At 32.5% G+C, this 22,509-nt stretch overlaps 1 protein-coding gene across 1 annotated transcript; it reads right to left on the reverse strand.

The window, feature by feature from the left end:
* Positions 1-651: 651 nt before the first annotated feature.
* Positions 652-22,275, reverse strand: LOC140051103 (uncharacterized). Its single transcript, XM_072096211.1, has 19 exons — positions 21,534-22,275; positions 21,272-21,331; positions 20,980-21,039; positions 20,219-20,797; positions 19,957-20,016; positions 19,665-19,724; positions 18,904-19,482; positions 18,642-18,701; positions 18,350-18,409; positions 17,589-18,167; positions 17,327-17,386; positions 17,035-17,094; positions 16,557-16,719; positions 9,643-9,740; positions 8,284-8,487; positions 2,287-2,546; positions 1,643-1,732; positions 1,150-1,326; positions 652-951 (listed from the first exon to the last, which is right to left on the reverse strand). Exons 1-19 carry the CDS (start codon positions 22,078-22,080, stop codon positions 652-654), a joined length of 4,056 nt encoding a protein of 1,351 aa, XP_071952312.1. The 5' UTR covers positions 22,081-22,275.
* Positions 22,276-22,509: the final 234 nt, after the last annotated feature.

Here is a 22,509-nt window from a genome sequence, read left to right on the forward strand (position 1 = left end):
TTTGGAGCAAAGGGGAAGGATAGAGATAGGCCGGAATAGGAATACAGATGGAGAGAGCAGTGTCAAAATACTTATTTTCTAACCATATTTTCAGGCTCTTTAACAGTGATGAATGTTTTTGACATGTCAACTAGTTTCATTAAATTTATAACTATTATATCTCTTAGTGCCTCATCATCTGGGTAGTAGAGAATCACGCCAATGTCATGTAAATACTCGAGCAGGAATCGCTGATTTTCTGTAACTTCACAGTCTTTTAGTAAAATGTGTACCTGTAAGAAAATAGGTTCATAATAAACATTTACAATCTGAAATAACTGTAATGATTTTAATACTTTATTTTCATCATTTTTGTCATTAATTTCTGAATTGCATTTCACTAAATGTTCATGAAATTTAGATGCAAGTGTCATGATTTATCTATTATATATATATTATTTATAAATGTATAACATCATCAGTATAATGAAGATGCAACATTACAGTCAATTCTATCCAAATACAGATCAAAATGGTATTTATTTTTTAAAAAAGCAAGTAATATGAATTGTTTATAAAATACTTTGTTTTCCATATGGCAGTGATATAATAATAATATTTGAATTTACAGAAGCGTTTATTGCTTTTCAGTGTGTACCAATTTCTTAATAATCAATAAAACATCAGCATATTTTTAAAACGATTATTTTCATGCTTGTATTTTACCTTAGAAGCTTGTAAATAGATGTGCTCTTTTTTTAAGCTTTGGATTTCCTGCTGTCCTCGCAGCCATTTTATTGGCAATGTACGGATCATTTTCTTGGAAAAGTCCAGTATATGTTTCATGATGACAGAAGCATTGCTCTGTGCAAATGGTACACTGTTTTCAATTGTAAAGATAGTTGAAAACACCATAGCCGCATATGGTTTGTCTTTTAGGGCTTGCCATATTCTTTCCTTTATCTCTGCAAGCTGTCAACAGATTGATTATCTAACATTTATTAATTTGAAAAGTAAAAAGTTTAGTTAACATTTACAGTGAACATTCTTTATGTTGTTTTTGAAAAATATTAATATCAAATGATTTCCCCAGTTTACAATTATCAACAACAGAACAAATTCTTTAGGACTTTGTAAAATAGAGTCTATAATGTTAAACATTCATTATACCTTACGCTTCCTTTCTGCTTCATTTCCTTGAAGGCCATTTAAATGTGTACCTATCAGTAATACAGGAGGACAAGGCTGACCATTTATCTTTGCGTCAGGTCTGCTGTTTGTGTATATGGAACGAATCCAAGAAAGAATAAACTCCAGATTTGTCATTCGATGTAGATATGTTTGACCCTAAATTTAAAAATACAATAGTAACATCTCAATCTTTTGCCTTATTCTAATGTAGTAATACAGTGTTTTAGTTTAATCTGCATATAAACTTTTACCACATCTTTGTGGTAGTAGACAATCACACATTTGAAGCTTAGAAGCAAGTTCACCAGACGTGTCCAAAAGACGTATTCAAACATTTTTCAAGAAATGAAATTAATAAAATAGTTTGTTTTATGAATTATATCATTGAGAATTCTTCTTAAAAGCCAATAGTATAAATACAGTATTGTGACCAAATTATAATTTTAAAAAAACTTATTATGATGCTGCTTACAGTTGTTGGATTCAAAACCTTAGCTGGGGCATCAAGATCATCACAAAGGTTGAATACTACACAAATAACCGCAAAAGATACCATGAAGATCTATGAGATTAATAAAACAGTGATATTAAATGAATAGTGAATATAAACAAATTCTTTAATACCATGACATTTAAATTTGGAATTGTTAGTGTAGTGTTTTAATTTTTGGATAGAAGAATGTTGTCTATACTGCTACTAAATTTATTACAGATTTGTGATAGAGATATTTGACCATAGTGCTAAAATTCGTAAGGATAACATGTTACTTGTTGATTTTTTTACTATATTAGTGTTGGCTTTTCCTAACTTTTGATTGTCTTATTAGAGAAAGACCTGTACAGGTAGAACTAACACGTTGACCCTTTTCTCACAGAACTGTGTGTTGGGAATATATGTGGAATATACTATACATGATTTTCTGTCAGAATGGGTTATGCAGGCACCATGAAGAATAATCTATATCGAACTTAAATTTGGTTTTTACTGTATATTCTCAGCACAATAGATAGTTATATATTTATATTATGCTAGTAACCATGCAGGCATCAATTCCAGCATTTATCTTCCACGGCTGTGAGAAAAGGACTTCATTGAATAAAATTTAACCATTTTACCCGCTGCATCACGTGATAAATTGGTTGTCCTCCGAAATCCCAGATTTTCATCACAAATTTGTCGCTAGTCGTCTTGTCGTCGCTTTTCTGCAACTCAAACTCTATGAAATCTTTAATGTTTGAAGGAATCTTTGTCTGGTCATCACTTTCTTCTTTCTCAATCTCTATCTTTGAAGGAATCTTTGTCTGGTCACCACTTACTTCTTTTTGAAACTCAATCTCTATCTTTGAAGGATTCTTTGCCTGATGTTTTTCTTGCTCTATATTTAAAAATGTTAAAATATTGTACTAAATTCATTAAAATAAATTCATTAGTTAACAAGTAATGACTTCAACAGAGACATTGGGTGAGTGAGCACGTACAACTTTTTTGCTCTCGATTTTCACCTTTCAAAGAGACATTTATCTTTGTTTTTTCCCGATTGTATCATTATCATCGTAAATAGCATCTAGGACTTATCATGTAAACTTTTAAAGATGATGGTCAATGCTCTGTCGGTGTAAATAAGCAGTGAGTATTTTACCCCCATGATACCGCATCTATTGCCATTGGCTTGCCGTTGAAAGCACTGCAAGGTTAACTATTACTGTGCTAGCCATATGCAAATCAAAATCCTTCAATAAGGTTTCCAAACATCTGCGTCACTTATGCAAATTAGTAAATTTGGCCGAAATTACCAGCTGTGATTGTGACCTGATATGTAAAATCATATGTAATCATGGCCCCGAAGTTAGATGTTGATAAGCTGAAGAAAGACTTGCTTCAGGAGCTGACTACTTCTATTAACTGAGACATTAAACAAAGCATTTGATAAGCTGCAGGAGCAAATCAGTAATATTGAAACCAGATTGGACTATTTAGAACAATATTCACGTCGCAATAACCTTAGATTCTACGGTTTACAGGACTCGACAAAGTCAACTGATGATTTGGTGGCGGAGGTTATTCGCGACAAAATGGGTATCACTTTCAAGTCCGACGATATTGAAGTATCTCATCGAATCGGTCCTATTACTGACAAGCCTAGGCCAATAATTGTTCGGTTCAATTCAATCAGGACCCGTAACAATGTGTTTGCAGCCAAATCCAAACTGAAGGGTATGCCGGTTTATATCTCGGAAGACTTAACAAAAGCAAATTTCAATCTCTTTTGGAAGGTAAGACACCATGATGGAGTTCAACGTGCCTGGACTAACAGATGCAAGATATGGGCCCTGTGTAAAGGTGAAGAAAAACCCAAGCATATCAAGAATGAAAATGATTTTGAACGACTGATTGCTGAACATTAAGAACGTTTAGACTGTGCGGTGTCATTAACAGTTCGTTTCTTACCGACGGAATATGACCATTATTTGTTGATTTTAGATAGCAAAAACGTGTTCTCTTGTTTTTATTTCAATGTTTACTATGTTCGTTTGGCTAAGTGTTCTCATATGTGCTAGCGTTTTTAAAGTGAGTACTTTACTTATTTTTTTTACTGATAATGGATAATTTATTTATCATAAATTTGGGGCGTAATAATGTTGCTATCAAATTAAGTATTCTAATGTGCATGCTTTTAATGTGCGGCGATATACATCCAAATCCTGGTCCGGAACAGTTTACAGTTTGCCATATTAACATACGTAGTCTAATCGTTCCAGGTAAACTAGCTGAAATTCAACACCTAGCAAATTTAAATAACTATGATATTATTGCTTTAACAGAAACATGGCTAGATCAAACTATCTTGAACCATGACATTTTACTAGACGGTTATCAAGAACCTATTAGAAATGATAGAAACCGCCATGGCGGCGGATGTGCTCTTTACATATCTAATTCTATACACTTAGTTGATTCCCATATTTGTAATGATCTCTTGTCAGATGTGATAAGGTGTGAAATACAAGTTTCAAACTGGACGATTTTGACTTATGTATGTTATAGGCCACCACAAAGTGATGTTCAATCTGATCAGGATCTACTTGACTATTTTCAAAACAGTACTAATAACTTTGTTTTGTCTCGACACAGCTTAACTTCAATGATGGGCGATATGAATGCTCAAAATAACAACTGGTACAATGATGGAAACACAAATAGATTTGGAAAATCATTTTACGAATTTTTACAACAAAACGGTTTAACTCAACACATCAATATGCCAACACGTTGTATAAAAGACCAACGGTCTTGTATTGACCATATAGTTACTAGTCAAAATGTATATATTAATGATTTTGGTGCATTGTGCCCACTTTTAAATTGTGATCACAGTCCAGTATATGCAAATATTGATATTCGTATCACACGGGACAAGCCATACAATCGTAAAATATATCTTTTTGAAAAAACTGATTTTAATTTATATCGTAATGCTCTTAATTCTGTAAATTGGGAAGAAGTTTATTCATCTTCAAAGGTTGAAGATGTTTGTCATAATTGGATTGACTTATTTAATAATTGTGTTGATAACTATATTATATCTAAAATTATAACTGTGCGTCCTAATGACAAGCCTTGGATTAATGCTCATATTAGAACTCTTATTCGCAAAAGAAATCGCGCCCATTCCACTCGAAATAACCCAAATTCGCATATGCAACGTTTTAAGAAAATTCGCGCAAAAGTTGTTAAAGCAATAAGAAAAGCTAAACAAACTTTTTTGGATAAACAATTTGATTTATTAATGAATAAAAACTGTGATTCAAAAACTTGGTGGTCTACCATAAATTCAGTTTGTAATTCCAAACAATATTATAAGATTCCTCCAATCAAATTAAACGATGATGTCCTAACTTTAAATAGTGAGAAAGTTAAAGCGTTTAACAATTATTTTAAATCTCAATCGTTTATTCCTAATCATGATGATTTTCCTTTGGACTTCACATATAGAACTGCATCGAGACTCTCAACTCTCAAATTATCTGTTGATGAGATCATGAAATTATTAACTATGCTGGATAAAAACAAGGCGATGGGACCTGATGAAATTCACAGTATCATACTAAAAGAATCTGCTGAAATTATTGCACCCCATTTGACAAAGCTTTATAACTTCTGCATAAGGATATTTTCCTGTAGAATGGAAAAAATCAAATGTCATTCCTCTGCATAAAAAAGGCAATAAATCCCTTATTGAGAACTATCGCCCTATATCCATACTTTCCAACTTTGCAAAAATTTTTGAGCGTGCAGTTTTTGATATAGTATATAAATACTTTGTGGATAATAAACTTCTTACTCAATTCCAATCTGGTTTTACACCAGGTGACTCGACAACGTATCAACTTCTTTATCTTATAGATACATTTAATAGAGCTTTAGATTTAAGGAAAGAAGTAATCTCGGTATTTTTGGATATTTCCAAAGCCTTCGATAAAGTTTGGCATAATGGGATTATATACAAATTAAATCAATATGGAATTAATGGCACTCTTCTAAAATGGTTCCAAAGTTACTTAAACTCACGTGAGCAACGTGTTATTATTGAAGGAACTACCAGTCCTTGGGTGACCATTACAGCAGGAGTACCCCAAGGATCTGTTTTGGGTCCATTTTTATTTATTGTATTCATAAATGATATGGTTGATAATATCAAATCTAATATTAGTTTATATGCAGATGATACTTCGTTATATGATATTTGTACAGATCGTAATATTTCAGAACAAAAATTAAATGGTGATCTTAATGTCATTTATAATTGGGCAAAAAAATGGAAAGTAACATTCAATGCTAACAAAACGAAAGCTATACTGTTTACACGTAAACATTTAGATAACTATGTTAGTTTAAATTTCAATAATGTAAATCTACAATTTGTAAATGATCATAGGCATCTTGGTGTAATGCTTAATGCAAAACTCAAGTGGGATTCCCATATCCAATCTGTAATTAACAAAGCGTCTTTATCTTTAAATATGCTACGTCGTGTCAAACATATTCTACCTCGACAGGCTCTCTGTCACATTTACACATCACACGTTAGACCATTAATGGAATATGCAGCTCCTGTTTGGTGTAATATTCCAGATAAATTAAGTGATGAACTAGAAAATATCCAGATTTCTGCAGGTAGAATATGTACTGGTGCGTGGAAACATACAAGTCATAATGCATTAAGACAAGAATTAGGCTGGTTATCATTGGAAAAACGTAGAAAATTTCTTAACCTAATACTGTTTTTTAAAATTATTCATAAGTTAACACCAGTGTATCTTTACTCCTTATTTAATTTTTCTGACAATATTGAAGTTTATAACTTGCGTAACATCCGAAATATAATAATTCCATTTTGTAAGACCACATCATATCGTTTATCTTTTGTCCCATCTATTATAACACATTGGAATGAGTTAAATAATGAAATAAAAAATTCCTCATTTCTTGTTGAGTTTAAAAAATTGCTACTGAAATCCAATTTGTTTGAAACAAAAAAACGTTCTTATTATGATACAGGTGATAAGAAGATTAACCAAATTCACACTAGAATCCGACTTGGTTTCAGCTGTCTCAATTCGCATTTATTCTTACATGGACTTCGGGACAATCCAAATTGTACTTGTGGCTTTAATGTTGAGAATCCGCTTCATTTCTTATGTTACTGCCCTAATTATAATACACAAAGAGATATTCTACTTGTAAGCGCTAACTCAATTATTGAGGATATCTTAGCCAAGGATTTTTCTTTAACATTTAATTTTACATTTTTAAGTGAAATTTTTATTTTTGGTTCCGATCTTCTTTCGAATTGTGAAAATGCTTTATTATTTTATTATGTACAACAATTTCTTGTTAATTCTGGAAGATTTAATTGATGTTTCTGTTAGTTGTTTTAAAATGTTGTATTTGTTAATCTGAGGCGCCTTGAAGCTAAGATGGTTCCATCTTGTAAGGCGCCTCTGTGTAATATACTGAATAAAAAAAAAAACAAGTAAAGTATCCAATATTATGTTTCTGAATGTAATATATTATTTGAAGGTTTGCATGGCGAGATCAAATGTTTATATAAAGTTTGCAGTACACCATGTATATATTTAGTTCTGTTGGGTTTCTCTACGTTTCTATCAATATATAATAAACTTTCTGTATGTACTTTTTATAGGCTTTTTATTAGGATAAATTATTATAGGATTCTAATTATTTTATCAATGGTAATTAAAATTAATAATTAATGTAGAAAAGTACATTTTCAGAAAATTTAATTTTTAGAAATGAAAGTGAAAAGGATAAAGGAACGACAGAATATCAACGTTTCTGATGATTTCAGGTCCTGGATTTGCTTCCCTAATGATTCTACGCGGATTTTCGTTTCCTGATTGACAAGTAGAGTTGTGATAGTGACTTTTCAATTGCCATATATCTTGAAAGAAAACCTTGTCAATTAGTAAGAGGAGAATTTAGCACATGCCTCTTAAGATGTTCCTCTTTCATTGAGTTTGTTTTGAGAATAATAAAAAATATATTTTCTGGTTAAAACATGAGCAGAGGTGCCTTGAAAATAGTAGGTCTAATTATTCCGAGACAGAGAGGCCCATAGTTTTAACAAAACAAACAAAAATTGAAATAGGCAAAGTATATTTGTTTTGTATTATGGATCAAACATTTGAAGACACCAACTGTTCTAAAGTAAACTTCTTCTCAATTTAACCACCTCTTCCATCTTTTTATTTTATCCGTCAACGGTTATTTTTATTTCAATATGACATGAATACAGAAAAGGTTTACATGATAGACAATAAAGCAACTAGAATCATATTGAGGATATACACTAGAAGAATAAATTATTAAATTATTATTATTAAACATATAAAGAAAAAGAGACAATAAATCAAATATCGAATAAATGAGAAAAAATTATAACAATAAATCGAATATCAAAGCCCAGGCCACAAGTCAGTCCATGTAAAATTCAGTGCTTAGTTTTGGTAGAGCAGACCGTGAAATATTAGGTGTGAAATGTAATAATGATACGCCGTGCACTTGAAATTTCTATTAATATTTTTTATTACCCTCATCCATTTTGCTTTCTTCTGTTTTAGTTGATTGTGCTGGATTTTCTTTTGACTGTTCTTCTATTCTGTCTTCTTTCACATGCTTCATGGGAGCATTTTCATAATTGCCAGAAGCCTGTTTTGTAGATGCTGTTGTATTTTGTTTTCCTTTCACTTGTTTCACCACTTCTCTAGCAATTGCTTTCTCATACATATTAGACGCTTTAAAAAAATTGTACAGTAGTTTGTTTTTGTATATTATTGTTGTTGTGTTTGTACACTATGAATATGTTAATTATTTATTAAAATGTTAAAAAGGAAGAAACACACATTTAATTGATTCATTTGCTGTGCCAGCTCAGGAGTCGCAAAAACAGGAAACCTGAAGGACGTGTGGCTCCCTACAACAAACCAACAAATGCAATATAGTACAAAGCTTTCAAAACAAAACATACATCACACACATTTGAATAATAAATATAACCATGATGAATAAATCCAGTTCTGTGTTATAAATAAATAATTTAGGTAAAAAGAAGCAAGTTATCAATTTATTTCAAATTTGTTTGAATTGAAGTAGTAATCAAGAAATTGTATGTAAAACAAATTATATAAATAACACCCATAAAACAAGACAATACAACTACATAATAAGATTAAATAAATAAATATTAAACAAGAATCATACATTGTCTCTAAAACAACACAGGATTTAACATGGGATTTTTAAAGCAATAAAAGAGAACAAAAATTACTATTTAATCACGGTGGATTGATTTGAATATTAGCCACTTGTATGAACTAATTTTCAAAGTTTTCAAGGGCCTTATCTATGTTATGTTCTACGATTGTCATCCAGTTTTATTTTATTAAATTATTTTTATTTATTTAAGTTTGTCTCCAAACTTATTTTGGCCTCCTTCTGCACTCTCGTATTTTTCTACTCTTGTAATTTTGTTCCTTAGTTGTAAATTGTAAATGTGTGTGAAGAAAAGCAGTTATTAGATTTAGTTTAAAATTTAGTTTCATCAAAGTTGTTGTAGTTTTTACTTGTTTTATCTATGGTTATTAACATTTTCCTTTTGTTTACCATTACAGTATAAATAATAGAATAATCACTGATTATGCAATACACCGGCCTGGCTTACCCTTTTCTGTACTTGTGACATATATATGAAGGTTAATGTATTTTTTTAAATCTTGTAAAATCAGTTATTATATTTTATAAATAATGAATTTACTGAAGCCAGAGAAATATGGGTTTGTCACAAAAGAAATATTTGCATACTTGTGTCAATAAATGTTGGTTGGTTTTGAAAAACAATTTTTTTAACATCTATGGAACCATTATTTCACGCATCTTAAGATGATACTTACATGTGTCTCGTATTTCTTTCAATGTTGTTTCATCGACATCATCTTGAGTGCACACCGTTGTTGCTATAGCGTCAGTTATGTCATGCTTTGGATTAAAACTATAAAAGAAATGTTGATTAAATTAAATATCGAATGTCAAAAATGACAAGAAAAAATGCCTTCTTGGTAGAGAATACTGTATTTGTTTATACTACGTCATATTATATTAGTTAAGTCGACAAAATATGCTTTTTTTGTAGAAAAGGCAAAATTAAATTAAATAGGTATTTATGAATTCTTGGTATCAATGTCGTGGTCCGAACAAATAAAGAGGAGAAAACACTTGGTTTCTTTCCTTCAGTGCGATTTTATTAGTTTCGTCAAATCATTACATAGGCATAAGTCATTTCAGGTACAAGAATTCGAGATTTAAGATATAAGATTCAAACCCTCAAGTTATCAACACCAACGTATGTATGACACAGCATCAACTCGTGATAACAAGATAACAACTCCTGATTATTATACTTCCGACTGAGCAAAAAAAATAAGAACATATCAATAGCTTAAACAAACTCTCAACCAAAACTGTAGTAACATAGCGAGAGCCAACAAAACGAACAAAAGACCCGCTCTGCTTACGCACGGTCTTTTATCACACAGTGTCACCTGTAGGCCCTATTCCAATTACAGAATGACTACGCAGCGCCCTCAATACTCAATTCATCACATCTTCCCCGCCCGGAAGTACTTTTGCCCCCAAAAGTAAAGTTTCAATAAAAAAAAATGCAATATCCATATTTATTTGTTTAGAACAGAAATTGGAAGTCTATGAGGATTACTATTAATACCCTTAGTGGAACGGGTTGACCTTCTCGGAGGAGAACGGACACTTTGTGTAATCCCACAATGAAATCTAATGTCCTCTAAATCATCCGAATCATCAGAGTCACTTAATACTTCGGATTGAAATGGTAGGCCCAAGGAATCATCTACTAACGAATGACCAACTGGATACAATGTATCTTCTCCATTGGATGGGTCTAGAACAAGTTTCCGTCTATTCACATACTTAAGTTCACCACCCCTTACTGGCCGAATACCAAACACATCATCTGTAGAATTAATTGACTCAATTATATAAGAAAAATCATGAAATTTATCAACAAGTTTATGACGTGAATTAAAGGATTCCCTCCTAAGCAATACACAATCACCGATTTTAAGACACTCAACAGGCATCTTAACAACATGCCTCTTTTCTTCACGAATTGCTGCAGCCTTCAATCTGGACAATGTTATCTCATAAGCTCTTTTCATCAATTTTGTTTCTTTTTGCAAATATTCCTCCGACCAATCATTATCCAAATTTCCAATCAGACTATCAATAGGAATAGATGGCTCTCGACAAAACATCAATAGATACGGAGCGACACCTGTAACACAATGTGGTGTAGAATTATAGATATAAACAATGTGATTAATTAACTCAGGCCATCTTCTACGTTCTTTAGGATCCAGAGATCGTAACAATCCACATAAAGACTTATTAAATCGTTCACATTGTCCGTTTCCAGAAGGGTAATAACTAGTAGTACGAGATTTGCTAATGCCATATAACTTACATATCTCACGAATTACGTTGTTCTCAAATGATTTACCCTGATCAGAATGTAACCGATCAGGAACACCATAATGTACAAACCACGAATCCCTTAACACATTAGCAACAGTGATTGCTGTTTGATTTTTACATGGAACAGCCAAAGAAAATTTACAAAAAACATCGGTCATAACCAGAACATCTTCGTAACACCCCTTACCCCGATCTAATTTTAAGAAATCCAAAGCCAAAATCTCCTGAGGACGGAAAGCCAGTAAGTGTCGAAGTGGTGGTTTAACAGTAGGAGAGGGTAATTTGCTACGCACACAACGACCACAGCGAGAAATGTAAAGTCTTACTTCATTATTCATCCCCGGCCAATAACAACGCCGTCTTAACAAGGACAAAGTTCGATAAACCCCCTGATGCGCCCACTTATCATGACAAAGCTCAATTAAAGTTGAACGCAAATTACGTGGAACTAGTAATTGTCTGAATGAAATAACAATAGGATCTTTTACTTGCCGATACAAAACACCATTAAATTCAACATAATTGGACCACTCACGCAACCAACCAGATACACACTCCGCTTCTGGACGCCCATCCTTTTCCCTACACCATCCAGCCTTCCATAGTTTCCAAACTTCACCTAGCTCATCATCTTTCTGCTGCATATCTGTAAGTTGCTGAAATGTATAACTTGGTAAAACAGAAGGAATAGACTTAGTTTCCAGAAGGGACTTTGCCATTGAAACTGAATTATCTGAATTTTGGATATCAACAATAGCAGTACGAACATGTACCAACAAGCAACAAGCAACAGCCGCCAATGCTTCTTTATTTACACTCTCTTCTTCGAACGGATATCTGCTTAAAGCATCCGCACACTTATTGTTTGAACCCGGTTTATACTTTATTTCTATGTTAAACATTGCAAGCTGAGCAACCCACCTTAACTCAGTCGCTCCTAACTTAGCAGTTTGCAAATATGCTAAAGGATTGTTATCCGTGTAAACTATAGCTTTAGTACTCTGAATGTAAGAACCAAATTTATCAACAACGGCCCATTTTAAACCCAATAATTCCAATTTGAAACTAGATAGTCCAGCATAGCTTTTCTCTGATCCACGTAACCCACGACTTGCATACGCAATAGGATGAAGAATCTGGTTATCGTCCCGCTGAGACAAACATGCCCCTATCCCATTACCACTAGAATCCACCTCAATAATGAACTCTCTATCAAAAATAGGATAAGCTAACACAGGTGGAGTCACTAAACTTTTCTTAAGACTTTCAAATGCAATTTGTTGTGGTAAACCCCAATGAAATGTACTTATTTTGTCTTTACCGACTCCAGCACGACCATTCCCCGCCCGAGATGCTGCCATATGGGTAATATTATGGAGCGGCGATGCAATCTTAGCGAAATTCGGGACGAACCTCCGATAATACGAGGCAAGTCCAAGGAAGGACTTAACCTCAGTAACATTTTTTGGAACAGGCCACGAAACGACTTTATCAGTCTTACCTACATCAACAGAAACACCTTTACTCGAAATGACATGACCCAGATAAGCGACTTCTTCCCTAAACAAATCACATTTTCTTCCTTTCACCTTTAACCCATACCTCGCTAACCTACTAAACACCTTATCTAGTCTATTCAAATGTTCATCAAACGTAGCTGAAAAGATAAGAATATCATCAAGATATAAAACAACTTCAGAGAGATTCAAGTCACCCAGTACATACTCCATTACGCGTTGGAACGTGCTTGGACTGTTCGTAAGACCCTGTGGCATCCGCAAAAACTCGTACAATCCCCACGGCACCCGGAACGCTGTTTTACCAATAGAATCATCAGCCATGATTATTTGAAAAAACCCATGTGCCAAATCAAGGGTTGAAAACCAACGAGAACCGGTTAAAACGTCAAGTACCTCATCAATTCTAGGTAAGGGAAATGAGTCTTTCATAGTACGCCCATTCAATTTGCGATAATCTATGCACAAACGCAAAGAATTATCCTTTTTCTGAACCAAAACGATGGGACTGGCGTAATCACTTTTTGAAGGCCTAATAATACCCTGATTTAGCATTTCTTGTAGCATTGCTTTAACTTCTTTAATATTATTAGGATGGACTCTACGATATGGCAATCTAATAGGTACATTGTTACTAATTAATGAAATTGAGTGAGGTATCACATCGCACTTCCCAACATCATAGGGACCTGTAGAGAAAACATGTTTGTAATTATTTAACAGCAACAAAACTTTGCGCTCCTTATCTCTAGGTAAGCCTTTCAATAGTAAACCCGGAGGACAGACCAACTCAGATTCTGCAACAATGCTACGTTTATGAAACGGATAATTACCATCAACCAGCTCAGAGCCGTTGGAACACACATTATCCGGTGGCAATACACTTGAACACACATTGACTTCATGTAACTTATCACAAGCCACTGGAACAGCTGTATTAAAGTGCTTTAAAGAAACAAAAATTTGGGATTGCTCATTATTAACTCTCAAGACTACCTCAGCCCTACCAGTACAAGGCGAAGCTGTTTTCGCACCAACTACCTTACCCAAGGTTTCCAGAATTCTCGGATCATCTTGAATATAACGTAAAATATTACATCCTGTCAAAATTGGATAAGAAACATTGTTATTACATGCACTATCAGAAACAATGAGAAAACTACCCAACAAATTGTGCCCTAATATTTCAATTGGAACTTCAACATAGCCCTCAATCGGAACTTCAACACCACAGACGCCAATCACATTGGTAAATAACTTGTCTGCACTGTGTAAACCACCCAGCTCAGATTTTAGAATTCTGTGATAAATTGAAGAAGGAATGATAGATGCTTCCGCTCCTGTGTCAAGAACTGAACCCAATTCAACTGAACCAAACTTTATAACAGCACAAGGGCTTTGGGCAACTAAACGGCTAAGCAAAGAGGATTCCGAGGGCTCTCGTAAATCATTAGGGGGAATAATTTTATCTTCCACAGAAACAACCGGGATTTGAACAGAACCTAGATTATGATTATCTGTAGATGGTTCGGGCTTTGACTTCCTAACTCTACTTGGACATTTTGCAGCAAAGTGGCCGACCTTTTTACATTCCCAGCAGAGACCTGGAGGCATTTCACAATTATCTCTATTATGACCAAATTGTCCACAATTAAAACAACGACGGGGCCCACTTCTATTAAAAGAATTATTAGTAGTATTTTGGGAAAACTTACATAAACTCTGTTGAAGTTGATCTAGCTGTTGTTTAAGAACCTTTAACTCCTTTTTAATTTCACAATTTTCAGATTGGTTTGAATAAGAATTTGTTGGAAAATCTACACCCTGAACTTTCGGTCTATAACCCCGTGATGTCTCGCCTTTAAACAATTCAAGAACTTCCTCCCTCATTTCCATAAAGGATTTACCCCTAGGCGCCAATTCAATTCTGCGCATTTCACGCCTAACGAGTGGATCCCGTACCCCTTCTACCAATCTCTGTTTGAGTGTGGAGTCCTGTAAATGTTTGAGAGCATTCTGTTCATTGGGGAAAGAAGCTTCCAATAATCGCGAATAAATTTTCATTAACTCTAAACTATATTCGGCCACACTTTCATAATCCAACTGATTACGAGAATAAAACAAAGTATTTAAAGCCGATACAGATTCATCTGGAGAAAAGGTAGTCTGTAACACTTGAATGGCCTTTTTAACATTTTTGCCTTTACCCAATATGGACATTTGGTAATGTACTTCGTCTTTAGCCGATCCCCCCAAGTGACTTACTAGGGCATCATATTTTACGTCCCCACCTAGATTATAATGTGTACAATATGTCTCAAAATCTTCGAGCCATTCCCGCAACGTGACATCCCCAGGGGATTTTGGACGACCCCTAAATTTAGCCAACTTAATAGGAGGAGGAACTTTTTGAACACCCACACCTCTCAACACATCAGTAAGCGCAGCAATCATACTATTAATTCCTGTGGTCTCAGTATCGGGTTTCTCAGCTTTCGCCATATTAATATACACAGATGATATAACGAGTTTAAATCGAGAATATACGAACAACGATCATTCATAAACTAAACTATAAGGTACTATATAAACAATTGATCACAGATAACATATCAACAATATATTTTAACAGATCCACACTTTTCAATGATTATAATTCCAAGCAAGAGTATTGTATGTCACACATGTCACACCAATTATTAGAATTATCAATTTAAATTATATGGTCAACTTCCCAAATGTTAAATTATAATCAACACATTCATAAGTATCAAAATTATAATCAACACATTCATATATAAGTATCAATGTTCTTATCTTCTTATCTCCATTCATAACTTGAGAGCCTAGATTCCGGTAACTGGTCCTCTTCGATCTTGATGCTTGGTACCCTGCTCGCAGCGCCAAGTTTGTCGTGGTCCGAACAAATAAAGAGGAGAAAACACTTGGTTTCTTTCCTTCAGTGCGATTTTATTAGTTTCGTCAAATCATTACATAGGCATAAGTCATTTCAGGTACAAGAATTCGAGATTTAAGATATAAGATTCAAACCCTCAAGTTATCAACACCAACGTATGTATGACACAGCATCAACTCGTGATAACAAGATAACAACTCCTGATTATTATACTTCCGACTGAGCAAAAAAAATAAGAACATATCAATAGCTTAAACAAACTCTCAACCAAAACTGTAGTAACATAGCGAGAGCCAACAAAACGAACAAAAGACCCGCTCTGCTTACGCACGGTCTTTTATCACACAGTGTCACCTGTATTCCAATTACAGAATGACTACGCAGCGCCCTCAATACTCAATTCATCACATCAATGTCTGATGACTTAATGTGTTTTACACCCTTTCGTCAATCAATTTCACACTTCAGAAAAATGTTTGTATAGGAAATGTGGTAAAATGCGACGGTAATGAAATGGTATTTTTATATTTTCAGTGTTTGTAATGTTCACAATTCAGTTCATTAGTGGAAAAAACTCTGGTTTTCAGATGGAGGCACACACATATTTAAGTGACATGATCCTTTATTTTTCTGGCAGCTATTGAAGATGTTAAGTTGTTTATAATTTTGTAAAGTGTATCTTACATATAATGTAAATAATAATTAACCTTTAAACAATATTTTAACATGAAACTAAAAGAAAGTGCAAATACTTTTTTTGAGAAGTGTATTTTATTGTTACTTTATTTGAAAATCACTTTTAATTGTAATTGTATGTGTTTGCTATCTTTTAATTTGATTTGACAGTTTTAATAGATTTGCTTACCCTTTCCTTAGCAAAGCATTGATAGTAGAAGTTTTTCCCACTCCTTCAAGACCTACAAAAATAACTCTGCCCTGTTTAACTTCAGTTTCTCCTTCTTCCAGAGCTTCATTGTATGCTCTTATTGCTTCTGGTCCTCGAGCCTGTATCTCCACCGGAGTTAAATCTTGAAAACAAAAGTAATAAAGTTAGTACACAATCAATGTAATTTACCAAAAACATAAGGGGGTAGTTGTCCTAAGGGGGTAGTTGTCTGGGTGGTAAACATCCGGGGGGTAACTGTTTAGGGGGTAGGTGTCCTAGAACAAATTTTTGTAATGTAGTTTCTCAATATGTGTTGGGTATTCATTTCCCCATACAATTAGTTAATAGACAAGTTTAAAGTTATACCTGTTAAAAATGTCTGACATGATTGTTTAGAATTGTATAAGTAGTCAACAAGATCCCATGAATAAATACTAGGTTAATATTTGTTTTTTACCTTCTGGTCGACGTTTGGAAGCAAATGCTACGCATTTGTCATCGTCACTCTCAATATTTCCTTAAAAAATAAAAAAAAACCTTGATAATATTTTTGAATGTTTACACAATTGACAAATAATTAATTGAGATGGTTTGAAAATTAAAATTAAATAATAATAGTTTTCTATGATGTACAATTTGTTGAAGAAGATCGTAAAATACATCTTTTTTTCTTATAAACGTTGGAATAGATATTTGGTAAATAAAATCAAAATGTTTTAACATTCATATAAATATCGGTTCACATTTACCTTCTGGTCGTCTGTTAGATCCTGATGATTTACTATCGTCATATTCATCTTTCCTACGTTCTAGAAAATGTTTTAAATGTTTAAAAACAAATTATAATATAAATACATACGGGTAAAACTGCTTTTAAAATACTACATTATAAATATTATGTTATAATATATTTATTTTCAAAATTAATGTAACAAACTGTTAGTTGTGATGGTTTGAAGATTATAATTTATAAAGTAATAATAAAAAAATTAAATATCACATGTTTTATACCTTTGTGACTTCCACTGCGTTGTGGTACATTATCATGATGTACAATTTGTCGAAGAAGATCAGAAAATACATCTTTCTTGTCTGGTTCTTTCGATAAAAGTTGTCCAGTTTCCAATCTGAATGTTACATCCCAAATGTTGGTGTAGTTATACCTTGCCAGATCATAGTGAGCAATAACCCTCTTTAACGCATCTGGATCAACATTTCGCAGCTTTTTAAACATATATTTTCGACGGAGTGATATCTTTTCTTCTGTATTTTTAGCGTTATCATTTCTAATATACTGGACTACAAGATCTTCAGCCTTCTTTAATTCACATAATTTGGTAATCTCCAATAAAAGACTAACATTATTAGGTGTAATTTTACCAGTGGCATGTAATTCATTAAAAAAATCATTTCCTATGACATTCAGTTTTGTGAGGTCTTCTATATGTAGATGCTCGAATAAGCAGAATTTTAACCATAGCAACCGGTCACCGTCGAAGTGTCTACCAAGATCAAACTTCAAATTGGTGAACTTTTGATTAGTTTCAAACTTCAAACATCCGGGGGGTAACTGTCTAGGGGGTAGGTGTCCTAGAAGAAATTTTTGTAATGTAGTTTCTCAATATGTGTTGGGTATTCATTTCCCCATACAATTAGTTAATAGACAAGTTTAAAGTTATACCTGTTAAAAATGTCTGACATGATTGTTTAGAATTGTATAAGTAGTCAACAAGATCCCATGAATAAATACTAGGTTAATATTTGTTTTTTACCTTCTGGTCGACGTTTGGAAGCAAATGCTACGCATTTGTCATCGTCACTCTCAATATTTCCTTAAAAAATAAAAAAAAACCTTGATAATATTTTTGAATGTTTACACAATTGACAAATAATTAATTGAGATGGTTTGAAAATTAAAATTAAATAATAATAGTTTTCTATGATGTACAATTTGTCGAAGAAGATCGTAAAATACATCTTTTTTTCTTATAAACGTTGGAATAGATATTTGGTAAATAAAATCAAAATGTTTTAACATTCATATAAATATCGGTTCACATTTACCTTCTGGTCGTCTGTTAGATCCTGATGATTTACTATCGTCATATTCATCTTTCCTACGTTCTAGAAAATGTTTTAAATGTTTAAAAACAAATTATAATATAAATACATACGGGTAAAACTGCTTTTAAAATACTACATTATAAATATTATGTTATAATATATTTATTTTCAAAATTAATGTAACAAACTGTTAGTTGTGATGGTTTGAAGATTATAATTTATAAAGTAATAATAAAAAAATTAAATATCACATGTTTTATACCTTTGTGACTTCCACTGCGTTGTGGTACATTATCATGATGTACAATTTGTCGAAGAAGATCATCAAATACATCTTTCTTGTCTGGTTCTTTCGATAAAAGTTGTCCAGTTTCCAATCTGAATGTTACATCCCAAATGTTGGTGTAGTTATACCTTGCCAGATCATAGTGAGCAATAACCCTCTTTAACGCATCTGGATCAACATTTCGCAGCTTTTTAAACATATATTTTCGACGGGGTGATATCTTTTCTTCTGTATTTTTAGCGTTATCATTTCTAATATACTGGACTACAAGATCTTCAGCCTTCTTTAATTCACATAATTTGGTAATCTCCAATAAAAGACTAACATTATTAGGTGTAATTTTACCAGTGGCATGTAATTCATTAAAAAAATCATTTCCTATGACATTCAGTTTTGTGAGGTCTTCTATATGTAGATGCTCGAATAAGCAGAATTTTAACCATAGCAACCGGTCACCGTCGAAGTGTCTACCAAGATCAAACTTCAAATTGGTGAACTTTTGATTAGTTTCAAACTTCAAACATCCGGGGGGTAACTGTCTAGGGGGTAGGTGTCCTAGAAGAAATTTTTGTAATGTAGTTTCTCAATATGTGTTGGGTATTCATTTCCCCATACAATTAGTTAATAGACAAGTTTAAAGTTATACCTGTTAAAAATGTCTGACATGATTGTTTAGAATTGTATAAGTAGTCAACAAGATCCCATGAATAAATACTAGGTTAATATTTGTTTTTTACCTTCTGGTCGACGTTTGGAAGCAAATGCTACGCATTTGTCATCGTCACTCTCAATATTTCCTTAAAAAATAAAAAAAAACCTTGATAATATTTTTGAATGTTTACACAATTGACAAATAATTAATTGAGATGGTTTGAAAATTAAAATTAAATAATAATAGTTTTCTATGATGTACAATTTGTCGAAGAAGATCGTAAAATACATCTTTTTTTCTTATAAACGTTGGAATAGATATTTGGTAAATAAAATCAAAATGTTTTAACATTCATATAAATATCGGTTCACATTTACCTTCTGGTCGTCTGTTAGATCCTGATGATTTACTATCGTCATATTCATCTTTCCTACGTTCTAGAAAATGTTTTAAATGTTTAAAAACAAATTATAATATAAATACATACGGGTAAAACTGCTTTTAAAATACTACATTATAAATATTATGTTATAATATATTTATTTTCAAAATTAATGTAACAAACTGTTAGTTGTGATGGTTTGAAGATTATAATTTATAAAGTAATAATAAAAAAATTAAATATCACATGTTTTATACCTTTGTGACTTCCACTGCGTTGTGGTACATTATCATGATGTACAATTTGTCGAAGAAGATCATCAAATACATCTTTCTTGTCTGGTTCTTTCGATAAAAGTTGTCCAGTTTCCAATCTGAATGTTACATCCCAAATGTTGGTGTAGTTATACCTTGCCAGATCATAGTGAGCAATAACCCTCTTTAACGCATCTGGATCAACATTTCGCAGCTTTTTAAACATATATTTTCGACGGGGTGATATCTTTTCTTCTGTATTTTTAGCGTTATCATTTCTAATATACTGGACTACAAGATCTTCAGCCTTCTTTAATTCACATAATTTGGTAATCTCCAATAAAAGACTAACATTATTAGGTGTAATTTTACCAGTGGCATGTAATTCATTAAAAAAATCATTTCCTATGACATTCAGTTTTGTGAGGTCTTCTATATGTAGATGCTCGAATAAGCAGAATTTTAACCATAGCAACCGGTCACCGTCGAAGTGTCTACCAAGATCAAACTTCAAATTGGTGAACTTTTGATTAGTTTCAAACTTCAAACATCCGGGGGGTAACTGTCTAGGGGGTAGGTGTCCTAGAAGAAATTTTTGTAATGTAGTTTCTCAATATGTGTTGGGTATTCATTTCCCCATACAATTAGTTAATAGACAAGTTTAAAGTTATACCTGTTAAAAATGTCTGACATGATTGTTTAGAATTGTATAAGTAGTCAACAAGATCCCATGAATAAATACTAGGTTAATATTTGTTTTTTACCTTCTGGTCGACGTTTGGAAGCAAATGCTACGCATTTGTCATCGTCACTCTCAATATTTCCTTAAAAAATAAAAAAAAACCTTGATAATATTTTTGAATGTTTACACAATTGACAAATAATTAATTGAGATGGTTTGAAAATTAAAATTAAATAATAATAGTTTTCTATGATGTACAATTTGTCGAAGAAGATCGTAAAATACATCTTTTTTTCTTATAAACGTTGGAATAGATATTTGGTAAATAAAATCAAAATGTTTTAACATTCATATAAATATCGGTTCACATTTACCTTCTGGTCGTCTGTTAGATCCTGATGATTTACTATCGTCATATTCATCTTTCCTACGTTCTAGAAAATGTTTTAAATGTTTAAAAACAAATTATAATATAAATACATACGGGTAAAACTGCTTTTAAAATACTACATTATAAATATTATGTTATAATATATTTATTTTCAAAATTAATGTAACAAACTGTTAGTTGTGATGGTTTGAAGATTATAATTTATAAAGTAATAATAAAAAAATTAAATATCACATGTTTTATACCTTTGTGACTTCCGCTGCGTTGTGGTACATTATCATGATGTACAATTTGTCGAAGAAGATCAGAAAATACATCTTTCTTGTCTGGTTCTTTCGATAAAAGTTGTCCAGTTTCCAATCTGAATGTTACATCCCAAATGTTGGTGTAGTTATACCTTGCCAGATCATAGTGAGCAATAACCCTCTTTAACGCATCTGGATCAACATTTCGCAGCTTTTTAAACATAAATTTTCGACGGGGTGATATCTTTTCTTCTGTTTTTTCAGCGTTATTATCTCTAATATACTGGACTACAAGATCTTCAGCCTTCTTTAATTCACATAATTTGGTAATCTCCAATAAAAGACTAACATTATTAGGTGTAATTTTACCAGTGGCATGTAATTCATTAAAAAAATCATTTCCTATGACATTCAGTTTTGTGAGGTCTTCTATATGTAAATGCTCGAATAAGCAGAATTTTAACCATAGCAACCGGTCACCGTTAAAGTGTCTACCAAGATCAAACTTCAAATTGGTGAACTTTTGATTAGTTTCAAACTCTGCCATTTAAGCCTTTTCTGTCTGAAAAACCAAATTATCAAGAATGAGTTCAGAACATTTCCATAAATAATTGCATTGGCAATCACATATCCTCATCATTTAGTTTGAAATTAATTACTTAGAGATAAAACCAAAATTAACAATAATTTGTAGATATTTATATTGAATTGTTAGCCAATGATTGGTGACAATAATAATCAGTCTATATTATAACGATCAGTATACTATTATTAATAATTATATCATAACATTTAAAATTACTTCACAAACAATGAATGTAATACAAACAGAAATAAAAAAACAAAGATGTGGACTATAAATAATTAGTGGCATATCTTGGTAATAATAGAGCAGTTATAATAATGTTTAACAAAATTGTTTGTTGTTCCAAAATGTTGACCAAGAAACTAGACCAGTCATGGTATAACGAAGCGG

This window comes from Antedon mediterranea, chromosome 1 (assembly GCF_964355755.1).
Source record: "Antedon mediterranea chromosome 1, ecAntMedi1.1, whole genome shotgun sequence".
Classification (NCBI taxonomy): Eukaryota; Metazoa; Echinodermata; class Crinoidea; order Comatulida; family Antedonidae; genus Antedon; species Antedon mediterranea.

Coding starts and splice junctions, on each gene's coding strand:
- LOC140051103 (XM_072096211.1), bottom strand. CDS start 22,080: ATGGCAGAGTTTGAAACTAATCAAAAGTTCACCAATTTGAAGTTTGAT. Junction 17,387..17,588: donor ACGCAGTGGAAGTCACAAAG/GTATAAAACATG, acceptor AACATTTTCTAG/AACGTAGGAAAGATGAATAT. Junction 2,547..8,283: donor AGAAAGCAAAATGGATGAGG/GTAATAAAAAAT, acceptor TTTTAAATATAG/AGCAAGAAAAACATCAGGCA.